The sequence below is a fragment of the Phalacrocorax aristotelis genome, chromosome 1 (assembly GCF_949628215.1).
Source record: "Phalacrocorax aristotelis chromosome 1, bGulAri2.1, whole genome shotgun sequence".
NCBI lineage: Eukaryota > Metazoa > Chordata > Aves > Suliformes > Phalacrocoracidae > Phalacrocorax > Phalacrocorax aristotelis.
The window spans coordinates 151,348,231-151,368,482 of NC_134276.1; the positions used below are offsets into that span (position 1 = coordinate 151,348,231).

The following is a 20,252-nucleotide window of genomic DNA, read 5'->3' on the forward strand; positions in this document are numbered from 1 at the left end:
TCATCATGCTGCAAAAGCAGCTCAGGCAGGTAATTGCAATGATCTCCCTCTCTCTTCCCTCGTACCACTACTGTTCGTGGGCAGTCCTCATATGCCTGTGCTTCAAGCTTTGGGAAGGGATTTCCAGGACTGTTTCCCTCCATGTGTGCTTGATGCAAAGCAGAATGGGTCCCCAGTTCCCAAATCCTATCACAATACAAATAAATTGTCAAAAGAATAAACCTGAGTGGCACCTTCCAGCCCATGGCAGCCACCTTCATCCTTCACTATAAACCCCTGTCCCAGGAGTTCCCTCCCAAGCCTACGATACAATCTGTTGTTCTAGCCCTCAAAATAGTCCTGTAGGGAGGAAGAAGATCCTGAGCACAGGGAGACCACCATCAGTTATCTCACCAGAAAAGTGACTCTCTTTATCCTGCAAAAACATCCTCCTGAACAGAGAAGAGTCCTTACACAAGGTGTCTGCCTGTAGCAGGGGAGAGCATGCAAGTGGCAGTTCTCTTGCAAGGCCACCACTGGGAGCTGGACCCCAGTGAACATGAATGACATGTGTTTATTTCCCCAGAGAGATGCCTGGTGGTGAGCACAGTTTGGGTTTCACAGGACAGCCACTAGGAGGCTCCAGCTGCTGACAGGCAAAGTTTGCTGGAAATCCATTCCCCGACGTAGTAGAACATGTTCTGCCCCAGCTTCCACGTTAATAGAGTAAGAAAAGCAATAGCAGTTTCCGTTTGAGACCTAAACAGATTTTCACTTAAAGGGAGCATATGTTATTGAAAGAACCTATAAATGCTTTAATGTTTTCAAAGGCTTAAGGGATCTTTAAGAATTAAGAGAGTCCTACAGAAGTGAGTATGAAATTCCAACCCAATTCCAGCATTCAAACCATCTCCTCTCTCCCTGCTAGTAAATCCACATTTGCTGCATCCTACCTTTCCAAGTAATAAGGGTTTTCCTGATAGAAGCATTTGTTGTCATTCTCCATGTGGCTCAGGCGGCTGTAATCATTCGGGTAAACAAAGGATAAATGAACCTGGGAAGAAGGGAGGAAAATAAAGTAAAACCCTCATAAATGCCAGGTATCAGTCACCAGGTGACCAGCCGTTTTGAGAGGGAGCAGGGGTTGTTCACTAACAATCTCCAAGGCACCCATTAGCAGGTTCTGAGAATGGAAAACAGAAGGAAGCATGCTGAGATGTGTGCAGGGGTGTGCCTTTTTATCTCTCAGCATCAGTCTGTCCATCTCTGTAGCTGTGTGTTTAAGGCATACAACAGAGAAAGAACTAGCTGGGAGAGAGGTGGGCAAGTCCTCCTGAAGAGATGCAGGGGATCAGAGGAGCCCAGAAAGCAGGTAGGGAGACCTCCAGGCAAGGCTGAGAGAGCTGGGGCTGCCCAGGATCCAAGTCCCCCAGGGAGTGTAGGCTTGCACTAGCATCTGGGGGGGCAAACCGTGCTGGTGACCTGTCCCCAGCAGACCTCAGAGTCTGCTCTGCTATGCAGGAGACTAATCCCTGCAATGCTGCATACCCTGCAAGTGTGAGCGCCCTCTCAAGACCAGTTTTAGGCTCATCAGGGATTTTAGTAATCCACAGAGACTACAGTTCACTCTGTGGAGAATAACAACCTCAGCCATGGTGAGGCTCCGAGTGAAGGCAAGCTCAACTCTTTGGTTTGAGTTCTGAGGGGCTCTGTAAGACACACATGCTTGTACCCCAGTGAGACCTGTGACCAGTGTGCAGCACCCATCTCCCTTCTCTTAGTGTTGCCCTCTGGCGTGTACTGGGACACTCAGACCTGAACAGCAGATGGTCAAATCTGCCCAGGAGCTTCAGATTGGTGGAAGGGCCCCATGGTTAATGGGGTCTCCCTCCTTCTTCCTTCTGTTCCCCTGGGCAAGTACCTGCACAAGGGAAAAAACTTACAAACTGGAGTCCCTGGTAGCGCTGCAGAGGAAATCCATTCACCAGGTAGCTGGGCTTGTATGGGCAGTCTGGCAAGGCTCGGCGCACATGAGACTTGCTGAGGAGAGGCACTGCGAAGAAGGAACACAAGACAAGCATTGCTGGAGGAGCCCTGCTGCAACCAGTGCACCAGCTTAGCTACTTCCTATGCTTATTTTCTATTAAACCTTGTAAAAACTAACAGATACATAACACAAACTATCTTGCACAGCTCATCTTTTTACAATGCTCTATGGCACTTACACTAAAATATTATGCCTGGGGATGTCGTGTGAGCTGGATGCCAAGAAAGAGGAGCTGGGTTTAGTCTGTGCTTTGTCTGCTACAGTGACTGATATTGTATATGGCCCCTCTCTTCTGCACTGGAGAGAAAAAAGCACGGTCTTTGATAACTGTGGAGTAGGAGGACAATCTTTCTCAGCTGTGCTACTACACGTGCTGTGACAGGCTGTAGCTACCTCCTTAACTGCTTTGCAAGTCTTACCTTTGTAGAGAGTGTCCCGGGGGTCAGGCTTCAACATGTCAGCTGGGTGTGCCTTGCTGCCTGCACTGTCAGCAGGCCGGCTCATGTGACTGGCCAACGTCTGCGGGATATGCCCAACCTCATCCATCTTTAAAAGCGTCTCATCTAGAAGCCAGAGAGAGAATGGAAGGGGGAGGAAGGGCTAATTTGTCCCTTGTCCCAAAAAATGCCCCTCCCCAGTGTCAGCCCTTTCCAAACCGCATGGCATCCATGGCACTAATGCTGTCTCTGGCATAGCAATGTCTAAATGATGCTGATCAGGAGCTTCACTGCAAAGACACTGTGAGAAGGAAAGGCTTTGACTCAGAAAGCTGGAAATACAAAAGCTGTGGAGTAGGAACATGGCTATCACTGAAAGCAAACAAACACAGGGATGAGTAATGGAGGAAAATTACCTCCTGCCTCAGACACGCCAGCAGTGTTGTGCTGAAGAAGCCCCGTGCTGGCAGGAATCACTGGACACATCTAAACTATTAGCATTAAGTTTATCTTAAAAGGAGACAGAAAAGATGAAAGGGAGGAGTAACTTGAGGAGTAGAGCTCTCTCCTGTGCTGGAAAAGGAGAAGGACCCTGGGGGGAGGCCTTCGGTGGCTGAGGAGGATAATGCTCTGGCAGGGAAATGGAGACCCACACACAGTAAGCCAGGAGCAATGGGAAGCTTAAATTCAAGACTGGGTATTAGTTATGTTTTTTCTTGGGTGCTGCTGCCAGGGACTTCATGTCTCCATGGATCTTACCCTCAGATGAGGGGAACTGAATAAATATCCAGGAGGGAAAGGCAACATGCTGCCAAAGGCATTGGGGTTACTCTTAGCACCTTTGGGGTACTGAACAACATGGAAACTCAGAAGGAATGGGATGACACGTGATACAGCCAAAGGCTGATATGGAAGAGGAAAATACTGTACTGGCAGAAGATGCCTGCAGCATTGTGCCCAACCATGAAGGGATCTTCTGGAATGTGAGTCTTCCCTCCTACAGGGAATTAATGAGAAGAAAACAGCGGAAGGAAAAAGGACAGGGACAGAAGACCTAACGGAAAGCCTAATCCTGATCAAATGGCAGGTTTTAGAAAATACAGCAGCAGGTTGTGATCCAAGACACAGCAGAAGTCTCAACTACGTCAGGGTGTCTTCCCTGGGCAAAAGCGTTGGCATGGAAAAAAGCCCAGAGATGTTGGAAGGCAACAGTGGTAGATATGGAAAGGGGGAATTCTGGCAGAGGAAAGTGATGCTGACAAACCTAGATAAGGATAAACAGGACTGAGGAGCTCCGTAACTGATAAAGGCGTCACTTGATGTGCTAAGAAGGGTTTACAAAACAGGAGGGACTGGGCTGATGTGCTTGCTGCAATCCAGCAGCAACCTGAAGAGTCTTGAGGCTGCTATAGAAGAAAGCTACATCCCCCAATATCGCCAGGATATCCCATTGTGCCCAGCACCTAGAGTGAAATCTCCTGGAAGTGCTACAGCAGACCCATCTCCCTGGTCATGTCCAGCTGCCAACGCACCCCCACAGCTCCTATGTTATGGGCCTCTCGTTCCCCTTAGCAGGCAACCTCCATCCCATGTTACTCTCACATCTGGAACAGTTCTCACCCTTGCAGACTCTCCTCCCTTCCCTTCCTCACCAACTCTAGATTTCCCTGAAATAATGTTCCAATCCTACTTCCAAGTCTATATTTAATAATGAGACACACTCCTGTCCAGATGCCTCTCTCCTGACCTGTCTTACTTCTTTCTTGCAATGATCTGTACACATGGTATTTGCCTGGCTAGACTATGATTCATGGTGAAACACCGCTGATGTGTTTTGGAAGACTGGAGAGATGCTTGGGGAAACCTGTGGTGAAGATACTTACTAGCAAAAAGGGAGAGGTATTGGGAGTCAATGACTTTGAACTTCGCTTCTGGGTCATTCAGCCTCCACTAGAACAGAGAAATACATTAAAATGAAGTGCTTATGGAGTTAACCAAGCTTGAACAAAAGGAACAGGCACAAGATGTTTTTTCACCAGATGGGCTCACAGCTTCCTCTTTCTCCTTACTATGACCGAGTTTACCTAGCAGCAAAAGACTGAGGATGAGCTGAGATCCCCCAGGACACATCCAAAGCAGGGGAGGACAAAGAGCTGCAACAGAGACCAGAGAGGGCAGAATTATCCCAAGCAAGCAGAGGAAAGGGTCCTGACATGTGGCCAGGGCTACACAGAAGCCCTACATAGAAACAGGTAAGAGCTCTGGAAAGGATTAGATAATTCTCATGCAAAGAGGAGCTGGAGCATGGGAAAGGAGGGAAATCATTACAAACGTTCCTGAGCTCTGCAGGGACGCATATACAGCACGGCCATTTGCCCAGACTCACTGCTACTTCCACATGGTCTGTTCCTCTGTCATCCTGCTTGTGCAGCACCTCAAAATAATACCTGCCTGCAGCTGACAACCTGTGAAGAACAATGTGTCTGTCACCACGAGCATTGAGGAACACTTCTTAGCTTGTCAGCAGACAATGAGTGAAGAGCAACCACACCCTTGAAACAACCTAGTTCTCAGGGTGAGCAGGGTTAGGACTGCCAAGAAAATCCAGATGTTGACAGAGAGATAGGTAGTGTCCCTTGTGCACCTGGAGTGTTCCAGACCCTTCTCAGCTAATTCTGATTAACTCCCTTTCAGTCTTGCCTGCTGGGTTTTGGCCTCTGGGAAACCTGGCCAATTCCAAGGCAGGAAGCTCGGGATACAGTTCGTATAAAGGAGTCTGGATCTGCTGGTGGCTGCTTCCTCCAGGGAAGAAAAATACAGTGTTGCATTCCTGCAGTAAATCAGCAAAGCAACTGGCACAGGTGTGGATGTGTCACTTCAGCTTTGGCGATACCCCAGAGTAATCCCTTTCTCTATATTACTAAATTCTTCAGAACAAGCCTGGGTTCCTTCTCCTTGTCCTTGTGATTTCCTGGCCATGTGCAGAGGTGTCTGGGAGCGAGGGGCTTTTCTCACTCACCTCACCATCTTTGACTGCTGGCTGTGAAATTTCCCAAACTCCCCTGGTGCAGTCCACTCCTTCCCTGTCTGCGAAGAGACAGAAAATGCTCTAGTTAAGATTAGGTTTTTTCCCTGGCTACTGCACTGGGAGCGATGAAAAGGGAAAACTGAGCTACTCCTGGTAAGTTGTCTGTGAGATCCACAACCTGTGGACAGATTTAAGTCCCTTGATCATGAACACAGGGCTCCCAACAGCACTGCCAATATGTAACTGGCTTAAGGTATGTTGTGTCATACCCGTCTGGCGTCTGTGGTGGTGTTGTCTGTAGTTGGGCAGGAAAATAAATGTGGGTAGTCCATGGAAGTACGTAAGACAGGAAGGCCTCCATCCCCACAGAAATATTAAAGCTTTGATGGAAGAAGCCATGCAGCATGCACTGTACCTTGCCTACACTGGCCAGCAGCTGGAGACCAGAGGTCTTTTCATCTGGACTCAGCCAGAACTCGGCATTGTCATCCGCAGCAATGGCAAACTGAAACTCCCCTGTCAAGAGATGGAGGAGTAAGTAGGGCTCAAGGGTAAGGGCCTGTGCACAGAATGGATTCTGCTCCTCTAAAATACAGCCTTCACCTTCTTTCCTGGTGAGACCACACCTTCCCTTTTGGTATTACCACCACCACCCCTTTGAACCTCTCTTCATTCTCTGACTCTGCCATGATTGAAAACAAAACTTTACAGATGCAACTGGTTCACTGCCCCTCCTGCATTGGCTTCACTTGACATCTAACCTGGAAAGCTAAGAAGTCCATGCAAAGTTTCCCTGCCTCCCCTTTTGTTTCCAGAGCAAATTTTTGTGTGAGAAGCTGTGTTTGGATGGAGGAACATGCACGTGAAGCCACGAAGGGAGGCAGAGGTGCTTGAGTCTCACTGTTCTGGATGGGGTTACGGGGACGGCGGTTGAGGGCCAGGGGACAAGGAGATGTGGGTGAGCACTAGCAGGCTCCTCCTGCATACAGCTGGGAGATACAGATGTCAGCTGCTGTCAGCTTGTATTCATGCACCCAGGGAGCAGCAGGAACATAAATGATGTCATGTACAGTCCTGTGCATGCGAGGGAGGGAGGAAAAGCTTAGGGATTGCTCGTGTCCACGAACACGCCATGGGGCTGTGCATTCATGACAGCATTGTTTTTTATCTAGCACTTTCCATCTGTTTTCTTCTATGCTTTTCCTTTCCACCCTACAGGGAAGGCAGATGTGTTTCACCCATGCCAAGGCCATGGCCAGTCACGCACAGCTAGCTGGGCTTCCCACGTGAGGGACCTGGCGTTGCGCTTGCCAGGGTGAGAGCACCAGTGGTTCAGCACTAGGAAGGGAGGGAGGAGCAGGTGAGAAGAGACGTGAGTGAAAGCACATCAGCTTCAGAGCCCTCACCATCAGTGAAAGGATGCAGGTAGCCAAATATCCGGAGACCATAGTTGGTCCATTTTGGGGATACAGCCAGCTTCTTCAGAGTAGTTCTCATCTGAAGTGGAAGAAGAAAAAAATAATAAAAATAATTAGATGTAACAGGAACAAGGAGGGATGCAAAAACCCTGAGACAGGTGGGCAGAGGGAAATAAGAGGTTTGCTCTGGGAGGAGGATGGGGCACGGTGTGTGATGAAGGCAGCAGGAAAGAGCAGGCCAGATGAAAGACAAACTGCAGCAAGTGCTGCTGTGGAGGGGAGAGCTGTATGGCAGATGCCAGTGAGATGGTGGGGACAGGACATGGCATTCGCTAGCCACTTGGAGGGAGAGGACCAAATGCAGGGCTCCTTCACCCCATGTCCAAGGCCTGGCAGGCCAGCATGGGTAAAACAAGCCTCCCCTGTGCAGCAGAAGAGCTGCCTCCACTGAGCCGTTGTAAAAGCTTCCTGCTTCCTCAGCAGGAGGACAGAGGAAGTTATGGAGAGGGAGGTGATGGATGTTCAGGAGCAAGGACAGAGGAGATGATGGAGCAGGATAGGGACAGGATGTGAAGGGAGCAGGGGTGATCCAGCTGGGAAGCAGAGCTAGGAAGCATGGGACACAGGGTGTCGCAGTCTTACTCACGTGGGGGAAGAGGGGGAAGTGGAGGTTCTTCCTGAGCTGCTCAGTGGAGCTGCCGCACCAGTCCTCAAACACGTGCAGATTGGCCTGGCCCTGGAACTGGGGAGAAGAAGTGGGGCACCATGAATTGCTGTGTCCCTTCCCTGCATCCCTCTCCTGTTCTGCCAACCTTGGCCACGACCCCCGGCACTGGAGCACTTGTGAGATCGAAGGAAGATGCCACTGCTGTGACAGGCTAGTCTGCAGGAAATGTGGGCCCAGACACCTGTTTCTCACCTGCTGAGGGTTTGGTGTTTGCAGAGGTTACAGTCTGAATGGCACCAGGGAACTGTGATAATGCCCAGGACATCTCAGTTAAGTGCCTGGGGTTCACACCATTTTTCTCCATCAAGGAGGCGTTTAACCAGAGGGCTGTACTCTGAAGCCAGGGTGAGGGACATGCTGTAGGGTGGCAATAGCCCTCCATGATCCAAAAAGTATGTAGGGTCTTATGTCCTCCAAGAAAGTGTTTTGGAGTTCTGCACGATTTCAGGGCTATTTTCCTGGCTCGAGGAAGAAGGGACACCCTATGGAGGGGAGATGGCAGATCCCCTTCTCGAAGCATGCCTGCAAGATAAAGCTCATGGAAGACAGTGGGGACAAGGAGATGGAGGCTCAGCAGGGTGGGGAGCAGCAGCGCAGGCGGGTCAGTGGGCTGCATGGCCTCTGTGTGCCCCCAGAGACACAGAAACACTGCAGGGAGCTGGCGTCCCCTCCTGGACAGTGTAGGAGGGTGTGCTGTGTGGTTACAGGTTGCTGTCTCCGCTACCCAGCTGGTCACACCGAGGGAGGCTGACAGTGCCCAACAGAGACTGGGAGCACAGCTTTACTGGGAAAAGCTTGCTGGCCGCTGTGGGATTTCAGCAATATACTCCTCAAGGGACAGGCTTTCTTTTTGTCAGAGTCATTCAGAAAGGAGAAGCTGGCTGCCCTCCAGCAAAGTCCAAGCTCTCTGTCTGCAACCAGAGAGCTGGACGCTAAAGCCCTCCTTACAGGACTGGCATCCAACAGCAGAGAATAAATAAGCTGGAGACTGTAGAAGCTACCTTAGATGGGGAAATGCTGCAGACAGGAATAGGTTGCCTTGGGACCAGGGAGTTTTTGCCACGGCTGTCTTGCCTATATAAGGGCTGTGCAAGCATGGCTGGGGAAACCGCCTGAACAGCACCCAAAAGTCTACAGATGGCAGCAAATTCTTAGTTTTCACTGGGGAGTCTCTAGCAAGGCTGAAGGAGCATAGTGGAGGAAGGCCCAACCCCTCTGTGCACTCCTGGCAGAAAAACCACTTCAGAGAGTCATCTTTCCCAGGACAGCGGGCCAGGGTTTTATTTTGTAATAAACCATGGCTTGAAGGAAGGACGCAAAGCAGACTTGGCCTGGCACCAGCCTACGCAGTAATGCTCCTTGTGAGCCGTGGGCTTTAGTCATGCACGTGAAAACCATCTCTGTGCGCCAAGCAAAACACATTCACAACCACTGCTATTCTTGAGTGGTCTCTTGTCAGCCCTCTCTCACTGGTGTCTGCATTTCCAGGGCTTGACTGATGTCTGTAAGCCTGTGTCATCCCACACTACCATCTCCTCTTCCTTCCTTTGCTGCTGACATCCCTCAGCACGGGATTCTGGCCACTGGGCAAAAGAAAAAAGCAGCAAGACAAAGTGGATGTAATTAGTCAGTATGATACTGCACCAAATCAGAGAGGAACTACACATAGGGCTCAGGGCGATGGATACAGCCAAGACAAACCTGGGACTCCGCAGGGACTTGCAGTACAAATAAATCACTGCAAGTGTGACAAACACTGAATTGGAATGAAATTGCCCATGCCCCTTGGCCAAATCCAGGTTCACACCCAAGGGTCTTACGCTACTTTTCTCAGCCAAATCAAACAATGAAAAATGCTATTTCTTGTGGAACGTGAAGTCAGGCAAACAGGCTAGGCTCCTACAGTGAGTCAATGCCAGAAACTACGTCTTCTGGCAATCAGGCTGCTGCTATCCACAAGTGACACTGGTTTTTCTTCTTGGAGAACTGTTTGCACGCTGCAGATAGCAGGCTCAGATCTCTATCAAACGAAGCACAACACTCCCACACTGTGGAGAGGCTGGCACTGCAGCCCACTCCTGGCAAAGACAGACCCAGGGGATGCTCCTGAGGCTCAGGACTGCAATGGAGCTGGGCTGACTTTGGCCTGGGGTAGCCCAAACTCCAAAATATCTTTATGAGAAAAGACCCAAAACAGCGGCTAGACTTGCTCAAACATTTGCAGAGGAAACTTGGACCAGTCCCAATTAGGGAGAGGACAGCCTACAAAAAAATAAGGCAGACACCACTGTACTAGGTGCTGCATCGATGCTGTAAGAGATGGTCCCTGAGATTTCTACCCTGACACCCCTGTCTCCAAGGTCTTTAAAAAGCCACCTGAGAGGAGATTCTGGCGGGAGCTAATGAGATCGCTTTGCTTTCCTGTGCTCACAGCTGTTAGAAATAATTAACTGGTAAACAATAAGCATTTCTTCCATGTGCTTTCAGAGTCTTCTCTAAAGCAACAGATTTTCTCCTGAGCTACAGCAGCCTAACTTACTTTCTGCTTCCTCTGAAAGGGAAAAGAAGAACTTTATTGACAGATAAGTGCTGGCTGCCCAAAACGCTACTCTGGGAGTGAAAACTGAACTAGGCTTTTATTTTAGGCCCCCACGAGTCACCAGTGCAGCAGCTGTTTGGAAACCCTATCACCTCTGTCCCTCCAACTGAGCTCATGGCTGCCCATTGCAGGCAGCTGAGAAATTCCTCTGTTTGCTATTTGGGTCCCCTCTGGAACATGTAGTAAAAAAATCTCCTGCTTGGGGCTTTTGCAGACTGCAGCAACAGACAAATGGCACCATCATTCCCAATTCATGCACACAGTTCCTGAGAAGTGTCAATGGACTTTCTAAAACATGGCTACTACCTAGCCCTGGTTTCCAAAGGGCTGGAAATTCAGGACCTGTTAAGCAACAAGTTCCCCTTCTCCCCTTAAAAACATCTGCTTTGAAAATTTTTGATGGACTGATTTGGCCAGAACCAGGAATGGAAGCCAAGAGTCTGGGCCTTAAATGGGAGCTGGTATTAGCCAGTCTGTGCGTTCCCATTTAGAGGGCTTCTCCTGCCTCTCAGCTTCCTCCCCATCGCAACCCCAGCTCCCAGTCGCTTATCCCCAACATGCTGAAATAGTAGCATTGCACAAACCCAGCTCAGAACCAAAACAGGCGCTGGTCGTGCACCAAGGGCACGTCAGCACAGCACGAGTACACCCAGGAGCACGTGCACAAGAGCTGCTCCTTCCAAGGAGGTCTGGGCAGGCTGATACCCTCCTGAGCACAATGTCATGGACACGTAGCAACAGCGCTGCTGAGGGAAGTGGGAGCTGAACCTTAACAAGTGCAGGGAGGCGAGAGCTGGGACAGGCCCTTGCTTCGGTGCCGAGGCAGCAGCCTCTGCTCCTTCAGGAGTGCGGCTGGGCTCCGAGCCCCAGAGCCGACCCTTCTTGCTGAGCGTGCTGAATTAACACCCGCCTGCAGTCCTGGGTTTGTGTAAAGAGACTTTGGTATTTCCGCTTCCTTCTAGAGAGGAATTTTAGATTATCAGACCCTCCTAGGAAAGTAGACCATAAAGGAGGATCAGGCACACAGATAGCACAGGCCTTTCTTCTTAGCCCAAACCCTACCATGTCAAAAACACCCAGAGGTGTGGCACTACACCCAGCGGTTCCTCCCAAGCAAGGAGCCCCAGGGAAGAAAGGTGAAGCACCAGCAGAGGCCGGTGCAAGCAGCAAAGCCGGAAGGATTGCAGCAGCAGAAACACAACCTGCTGCACCGTAACTAGAGCAGGATGGAGAAGAGAGGCCTCTCCTAATTTAATCCCAGGCAGCTTTGGCATCATGGAGGCAAATCAGCTGCGTAGATGTGTGCAGCCCAGGGAACGCGCAGCGCCGGGGACGATAAACGGGGCACAGAGAGGGCCTGAGCCAGGGAAGAAAGGCGACATTGTGCTGCCAACTGGGAACTCCTGAGTTCATAAGACTCTTCTGTCTCTGCAGAGCGGCCGCAGCCCCTCCTCCTGCCTGGCCCAGCTCCCCTGACTGGGTGACATTCAGCAGCCAGCAGCTGGTCTTCGCTACAGGCTCTGCCATGCTGGGCACTTGCGGGAATCCATCAAGACAAGTTAGCAACAAAGCCCCCCTGTCCTGCCGAGCCCTGACACCTGACAGGCACGAGTGGGCGAGGAAGGGACATGGGCAGGGACAGAGCAAGCAGGAATAACTTTGTCTTTAGTCGTCTAAGGAAGGGTACTTCCTCTTAGGGTAGGTTAGGAGCAAGGAGATGCCCTGGCACAATGCTCTGGTTTCGTGCAGCATCTATGTACCTATACAGTTGCTGCCTGCAAGGGGCTGCACTCCCGGACATCCCTCACACCTCCTTCCAGCTAGAAGGAAGTCCTGAGGCTGCACAGACAGGAAGGGGGGATGTTCTAAATGCCCTGCAGGGCTGTGCAGACCCTTCTCCTCCCAGAGCTGAAAAGAGGCTCCTGCAGAGGTAAATCAGAATGATCAGGCTAATCAGGTGCATTTCTGACAATCCTCCCCCATCCCTATGGCAGTGCCAAACAGTGACACTCACGGTCCTGCAGCACAGGTTTGCCCTGGCGATAGCCAGCACCTTTCTGAATTAATGGAACAAAATGCCCCACACCTCTCCAGCCTGAGGAGGCAGTGGGTGACATTGGGAGCTGGAAGACTTTGCCCTGGTGCCTGGAAGGGACAGTGGCAATAGCAATCATGTGCATGGGCACTGTGAGGAAGCCAGGAGTGAGGCTGAACCCTGCTTTCCCACACACGCTGGGTATAACTTCATTAAGGATTTCCTATGTGCACATTTTCCCACCGCATCATCCAAGGCTGAAGACTTAAGCCACCAGTTTCATCTCCTGAAACTGAAAGAGGAAAATTGAAACCTGTCCTTTTTTGGCTATGCTGGCTGCCAGTTTACCCTGCAACCCCATTAATTATTCAAGTTTGTCAGGAATATACCTCTCTGTTCAAACTAACCCCAGCTCCCCAACCTGTGGGAGGAAACATGCTGCTCCTCACCCCAGAAATCAGGCTGCAATTAAGTTCTTAAAGATGCTGCCAGGAGGTCACAATGGGATCATAGACCCTGAGTAATTAATTTGGGCAAAGTTACAGAAAAACTTAATCCTCGGGCCAGGAAAAATTTCAGCTGGTGGTTAAGAGGACAGCAAGCCGCTCTATACAGAGCTGTGCCCATAGATTCCTTTCCATCTCCTGCAGCTGGTACTGGTGAACTGCTGGCCTCTGTTTGCAGTCAGGGTGGCTCTGCTGACCCTCTGGGTGCAGACACAGTGCCACAGCAAGGGCAAGAAATTTTGCCGTATAGAGACGAAGTGAAAAGTGGTGAAGGAGGCAGCTGCTTCACAGGAGCAGCATTAGAGGGCTGATGGTGGGGAACGGCAGGGTGTGTGAGTGGGGCAAGGCCACCCAAACCAGCTCCCTACTCTAGTATCCACATACCCTGGGTCTCAAAGTCTTCTCACGATGTATCTGCCACATGCAACCTGACAGAGCGCACAGCTGGGGGACCCACAAGTTCCCAGCCCAGCTGGTCTAAGACAACAGCCCTGCTACCTGGCAGAGCTCTCCTCCCCAACAGGGAGCAGTGCAGGACAAGGCAGGAGGCACACAGAACCTTTCCAGGCACAGGGCCATCCTGCGCAGCACACCCCAAGTCCTGCTCCTTCCCCTTGGGCAGTGCACCTCTCTGCTTGCTCCACCTTTGGCAGCACCACACCAGGTGGCAGGTTAGCAGGCTGGTGGGTGTCCTGCCCAGCGCCGCTGCAAGCAAGGGAGTGAAGTCACCCCACCAGCAAAGCAGAACGCTTTGTGCATCAGCCCTGTGCTAAACACATACCTTTGCCCAAGCCACAGTGTGTACCCCACCAGTTGCATTTCTAACCCAGGAAAGGCTCATTGCACACCACAGCCGGCAGGATGCAAATCTAACATGCTTTTGAGAAATCACCAGAGAGGGGATCAGAGACATCAGGCAAAGCCTCAGAGAAGCTGGGATATGCCACGCAGAGCCTGTATCACCTGGTGCCATGGGAGGGGGGTGCAGTAAATGCTCCATGTTGTCCCTGTGCACAGCAACAGTTGTGCAGGCCCTGACATTCCAGCTGGCTCTTTGCCAGCAGCAGCTCATCTGGGAGCCAGCCCTGCCTGCATGCTGCCTGCATGCTGCCTGCAAGACCCTGTGGCCAGAGGAAGCCCCCAGGCTCCAGCTGGGACCGGCACTCACCAGAGCCAATGCAGCAGAACAGATCAATGGCCTGGCCTAGTTCTGGGTACTAGCGGGTGACTGGTGCTGGCAACTTCCAGGAAAGCTCATGCTGCAGGGACCTAAACTGCTTAGTGCAATGGCTGGAGGGAGGCATTTTCCCTCTGCCAGCTGGTGATCACCTTGTGCCCTGAGCCCAGGGACAGCAGCCTGCTCCCTCCCTAGGGGAGACGCAAAGACCCTTCTAATTTGTGCAGGTCTCTAATCACCTTGAGGAATTTAGTGAACTGAGTTCATTAGCTAAGTGCCCCCTGGCTGGTGTCCCTCTCATTATCAGCAGGCTGCATTGCTCCCTTATCTGAAGAGGAATGGTGAGATAAGGGAACATGGGAGGAAAGAATAAATGAGGCATGAAGGAAACAAAGGGAATATTTACCCCAGTCTTCAAGGGTCATCAGAGAAGGTCTCTGTTCATCAGAAGTGTCACTGAGGTGGAAAAATCTCTACGTATGACACAGGGGTTGGATAGCAAGAAAATGCCAGAGCAAGAGCAGAGCGTGACACTTCTGCATGCCACAGTCATGTATTTGCTTGTTGAATGCTTGGCTCTACACACTCCCAGCCCTGAATAAACTTCACCTTTCAGGGAAGTAGCGGGCTGCCTACTCTCACGGAATTGCAGGTTGGTGTTTGGTGCCTTGATGGCTGGCGGAAACGCCAAATTATCAGGAATCTGGAAACTCCTGTCTTTCCAGATGACTATTCAGGTCTGTAAGCGTCATTAAGCCAGGAAGGGGTGATAGGGAATGGACTTCAGGTGAAGCAAACAAATTTGCAGGCAGAGGTCCCTGCCTGCTATTCTAACTGCACAGGTCTCCAGCTGCAGCTCCCTCACACAAAACGATGGAGAAGCCACCCACCTCTGGCATCCATGGGAGCGAGTAATTCACAGCTGCATAATTTGATTTATTCCTCCCACCTCTTTGCAGCTCCTGGTTCTGAAATACAAGTAGAGCAAAGTCAAAAATAACCCAGCACTGACACCTACACAAGAGGGCTCAAACCTCACCACAAGAACATGCGAGAAAAAAGCAAGTTCCCATGCTCCGTTTCCAAAGGACCGGCCAGCTATCATGGCCATAGTGGGGTGAAAATGCTCCCTGGCTTTTTTGACAGCAAATTTCCACAGTGAGCTACTCAGGGGAAAGGATACTTTATAACTGCTTGCTAGCACAGAGTTAAAACTCAGGTCATTCTCCCTTTTTTCCCCCCATCCTTTTTTCAAAAAGCTCCAAGCAATAGCCCTTCCAACACTAACTTCAGGCAACAGCACCGAGATATGCTTCACTAGAGAGCTACACACTCTTCTGATCTTTCATTTCTGCTTCAATTTTGCTTAGTGCTACCTTCCTGTGCCACATACCCAGCCAGCTTCAGCCCACCACTGCGGCTTAGTACATCTAAAATAACTTAATTGACTACAGTAGAGTCATTGTGCATTTACATTGCTGTGAGTCAGCTCAGCTTTTGCCCTGTGGCATGCACTCTTTCCTGCCTGAAGAGAGAGCTGTCTCTTGGGGCCAGCATCAGAAAGGAAGGTCTGCCCTTCTAAACATTCAGAAGATATCCCAAGCCTCCTCACCTGGTGTCCCAGCTTCTGTGGATAGTAAAGCTGAAGGCTTGGGTCTCCACCTGGGACATTCGTGTCTGCCAGAGCCTTAGCCAGCTCTCTCCAGCTTTCGTATCCTGTGCAGAGGAAAGAGAAAGAGATGTCAAAGTACAGGCTAAAAAAAGAAGCTGCAGCAGTTACCAGAACAAACTGGTCCTTTACAAGGCTGAGAGACCTCTAACACTCTGGAATGGTCCAACAGGCACCAGGAGTTGTTTAGGTTACTCGGAGCTGGCAGACTGACACAGAGACAGAAATTGTCTCTGTCTCCCTTAAAAGCTTTTCCTTCCTTATTAATTTATTATATTAGAGAATCATCGTGGTTCTAAAATACATGTCAGAGATTTCATTAATCACCACAGGACTGAGATCATCTTTGTAGATCCCTCAGATAATCCCATTGGTCAAACTGAAGAACATCAATTTTCTTAACTGTCAATCCCAAAGAAAAATAAGACAGTAACCAAATTACTAATTAGTTTAACCATCAAAAGAACATTATTCTGAATATGCACCTATTTGCATAATGGAAGTTTTCCACCTTCTTTTCTTGAAGGAAACGACAGCAAAGAATGCACCTGATGGGACATTCAGCTGTAACGCCTAAAATATTAGCAATGATGTGGTCAACGACAACACTAAGTGAAGTCAGCTTCCAGTTTCAAAGCAACTTCATTTGACACCCCCTCGCCTCTTAGTCTGCTCGATCCAGGAGCCAGGGTCAATTTTGGTTTCCTTCTACAGCACCGTTGGCCTCTTGGGCTTAGGAGGGAAAGACAAGCAGATGCAGCATAACCTTGCAGTTCTCCATAACCACCACCCATATCACTAACAAGACAGTGCTGGTGAGCAGAGCTCATGCCACCCAGCAGCGTTACAGTGGCTCACACTATGTGGTTTTCAGATCTGCTAAACATTTTGGCATTAAGTCATCAACTAACCAACCTGCCAGCAGCTCAGCACTATGCCCACACCACACAATAGCTTAATTGTGAAGAGCGCAAGTGCCAAAACCTCCATGAGCACTTGCTTCTCCCAGGCTGGTGGCAGACCAGCTCCATATCCACATACCAGGGAGCGGAGCCAGGCCCTCTGCCCATTTTCTTTAAAAACAGAAATCATCCCCAAAGCTCTGGGAGGTCCAGAGAAGTTGGCTGCCTTGGTATACAAAGGAAACCATGCTGCGAGCTTACAGTCTGAGCACTGAGATGAATGGTCTGAGCCCTCTGCATTGATCCTGCAGCCAGAAGTGGCAGGGACATGCTCTGATGAGGCAGTACATCCCAATGCTGGGGAAACCTCTACTTTTTGGAGCCATCTTCATACCCATCTTCACCCTACCCACCCAACCCCGCAGCACAGGAGACTCACTGTGGCTTAAGTAGGAGCATGCTCCATCAGTTTGCTTTGGAGGGGGCATCTACAAGCCACATGACTTACATCAGCTCCAAAACATGTCTGAGCTATGTAGAGACCAAGGCAAACCTTTGACAGATCCCCCTCCCTGGCTGTGCTGAGCTCTTGGCCTGTTATTGCACCTACAAACAGGGTTGCAAAACTTTGTCTTTACTCGCTCCTGAATCTGGGTGCTGTGGGGTCTGGCAGAGGTGAGCAGAAAATGAAGATGTTGAAGCTGCCTCCTATGATGTGGTGAAAAAATGGGACAATTAATGAAAAGAAAGTGCAAGACATGGAAAATCTGAAACTAGGTAGTCAGAGATGCAAGTGAGAGACAAGACTCAGAGGCAACTAGGGTGTCCTGCTTTCCTGACACAAGCGTTGGTTGGCTCAGATGTGTGGGCTTCATTCAGGCCCTGTTAGATGCTGAACAGCCACAAGTTTCTGATCTAGCTCTTCCCACCCCCAGATTCTTATCTGAAGCTACAGGTTAAAGTCTAAAAATATTTATCTTCTGCAGAAGATTTTTCAGTCAGACACTCCAGGTGAGAAATTTACCGATTAATGCAGCTAAGCATATCTTGTGCTTCAGGGACTGACTGTCATGGGAAAGGAGGAGGAATTCCTGCTTTCACCTTGTTCAGAGCAACGAGGCAGGAATCACTGTTTCTGCGTATCCTTCAGCTGGACACATGGCCCCATCTGCAATGGGGCTGGAACAGACTTTATAGTTTGCGTGAAATTCAGCACTCACTACTTCGAGGGCTCATTGTACTCGTGGGAGAGGGGAGCACACTTTTTTTCAGAGGACAGAGCCAGAAGAGTGGGACATGCTAAATTAGAGAGGAACCAAGTAAAACAGGAATAAAATTTTTAAAAACAGGAATCAAAGTTGGTTTACTCCTGGAGATTCACCAAGGGAGGACACCAACAGAAGCAGTCTTTTGTGTGGAAGAGAAAGACTGTTTGGTTCCCTTGTTAAACTCGGGACTTCACTGCTCAGAAATAAGCTCAGGATGAAGTGTCAGGAACCAGCCTCTCCTGGGATGAGGATGTTGGCCACCACAGCCGGCTGCCCCGGCTGCTCCACCACGTCAACTCCCGAGCTCGTCTGCACTTCAGTTCCTGCGCACGGCTGGCACGGAGCCGGCCTCGCAGCAAACACAGAAGCCCAGCTGCACACAAGTGCCAACGGCTGACATTTCTCTGATCCTTGGAAAAGAGAAGAAAGGAGAGCAATTCTCTGTGTTGTACAAATATTTACCTAACACTTACATCAGCCAAACCTGTTTGGAAGAGACAAAACAGCTAGGAATTAATCTGGAGATAGTGACTTCCTTGCTGGGTAATTTGCGCTTTGGCAGGCTAATTCCCCAGCATGGTAGGAAAGCATTTTCAGAAAATAATAGGATAAATACTCCCCTCAGAGAAAGTTCCTGGTGCTCCAGATCCTCTGCAAAAGATTGGCTTTTCCCTGCAGATCACCATGGGGCACCCTTGGAGAAGAACCTGGATTTGCCTGTCTGTTCCTCACTAGGAGGAGGGAGGGAGCTATAGAAAAAAGACAGAGCTCCTGCAGCTTCCTGTAGCCAGAAGACCTGCTGAGACCAACTGCTGATGGAGGACACAGCGAAGGTGTTCTCCTCAGTAGATGCCACAGGATTCAAGGCATCACCTTGCAGGTATCCTCTACCGTGTGACTGACTGAGAGCAGGGCCCTGCAGCTATGTCCACTGCTCTGTCTCAAGAGCACCAGAGAAAGGTGGTCTACCACAGGTTCAGCCCATCACTGAGGTCTCCATCAGCTATGAACAGCAGCACAGCTGCTGGAATACTTTCTTGATGGCTATTTAAAGAATACGCCTGGAAAAAAGCAGTAGACAGGGAACTAAAATACCTCAGCAAACACTTCAGTATGAGTAAGAGGGAATGCCAGAACTACTAGCTTTGATGGTTTTGCTCCAGCCCCTCTACAAAACTGGTTCTAGTTAGGATGGGAAAAGGCAAAAAACTGTAAAGGCAGAAATCAAAGGCTTAGGAAGAGCCTGTCCCACAGCCAGGTGAATAGCTGAAGATGTTGGGCCAGGCTTTGTTGCAATTAACCTGTCAGACAGATGTACCAGCCAACTCCTGGCCTTTCTCTCTTCTGGGCACTTACCTCCCATCACTTTCGGAAGCACAACAGTTTTTTCCCAAGGCTATTTTTTTCACCCCAAACACCTCCAAGGAAGGCAACCCTGGTGCGGGCGCAGCTTGCCAGAAGAGGCAGCCAGCCTCGCTGCCACATAGTCCCTCTCCTTGGCATCAGGACCAGCCTCCTCATGGCTACAAGGAACGGTTCAGGGCAGCAATTCACCCAAAATCCAGCCCAGAGGAAAGAAAGGCATGTGACTTTCTGCCGGGCCAGCTTGCCCAACCAAGCCAACTGATGGGCACACAGCCACCACAGCAGACCCCAGCAGCCAGGGTAGAGCAGCATCCACGCTTTCAGTGACATGCGGTTACACCATACATGGAGTGACGTCAAACCTGCCCCTTCACCATCCCTCTCTGCAATGGCATGCCTAGCACCAGAGCATTTTGGACACAGATTTGTATGATTTTGAGCTGAGAGGGACCTGAGGGCCAAGGAGATGTTCCCAAAGGCACTGTGAAAAGGCAGAAGAACAGCCGGATTCATGGCAATGACAGGGGGTTTGTGCATAGCCCACCCACTCAAACTGCAGCTTTTATCCTCACTCCAATGTCCAGGGCATTTTCCCCATCTACAACCAGACACTTGGCCAACCTCCCTTCTACAAGCAGAGATCCACCTTTCATTCTACTTTTGCACGCCAGTGGTCCAAGGTTCAAGCCCCACAGGGACCATCCACCACCCAGGAAAGTGACGGTGGTTCTTTGGAGAAAAGGGGTCATTTTTCTCCCTGTTCCCATCAGGCAGGCTGGCGGCTGCCTGCTGAGGACCCAAATGCCCACTGGGGCTGAGCCTCAGCTGCTCCTCTAGTTTTGAGATGGGAAACCCTCAGAACTTGAGCTTGTTTCTGGAAATAGAGACAGGTGGACACAAAGAAAATGAAAAGAGGCTGAAAATGAGGCTGAGACAGATGCTGCATCCTACAGCAGAAACCGCTGCAAGAGGCAGCTGGTCTGGAGCCAGTTGCCCGCAGAGCCAGCGGACCAACCATTAATGGACAGAAAAGCTGTAGCAAAAGGAAATAAGATGAAGATGTTTCTTGCCTTGGGTCCAGTCAGGGCCCAGGGC

The 20,252-nt window shown here is 50.2% G+C and overlaps 1 protein-coding gene across 1 annotated transcript in view; it reads right to left on the minus strand.

Annotated features, from left to right (window-relative positions):
* Positions 1–20,252, minus strand: part of B4GALNT3 (beta-1,4-N-acetyl-galactosaminyltransferase 3) — a 70,358-nt gene that overhangs the window by 11,773 nt on the left and 38,333 nt on the right. The window contains exons 2-12 of the mRNA XM_075116010.1: positions 15,566–15,669; positions 14,844–14,921; positions 7,556–7,651; positions 6,898–6,988; positions 5,907–6,007; positions 5,483–5,550; positions 4,850–4,928; positions 4,347–4,413; positions 2,446–2,589; positions 1,923–2,032; positions 933–1,033 (exon numbers count right to left, since the gene is read on the minus strand). Of these exons, the coding sequence (XP_074972111.1) occupies positions 933–1,033; positions 1,923–2,032; positions 2,446–2,589; positions 4,347–4,413; positions 4,850–4,928; positions 5,483–5,550; positions 5,907–6,007; positions 6,898–6,988; positions 7,556–7,651; positions 14,844–14,921; positions 15,566–15,669 (1,039 nt within the window). The remainder of the gene's footprint in view (positions 1–932; positions 1,034–1,922; positions 2,033–2,445; positions 2,590–4,346; positions 4,414–4,849; positions 4,929–5,482; positions 5,551–5,906; positions 6,008–6,897; positions 6,989–7,555; positions 7,652–14,843; positions 14,922–15,565; positions 15,670–20,252) is intronic.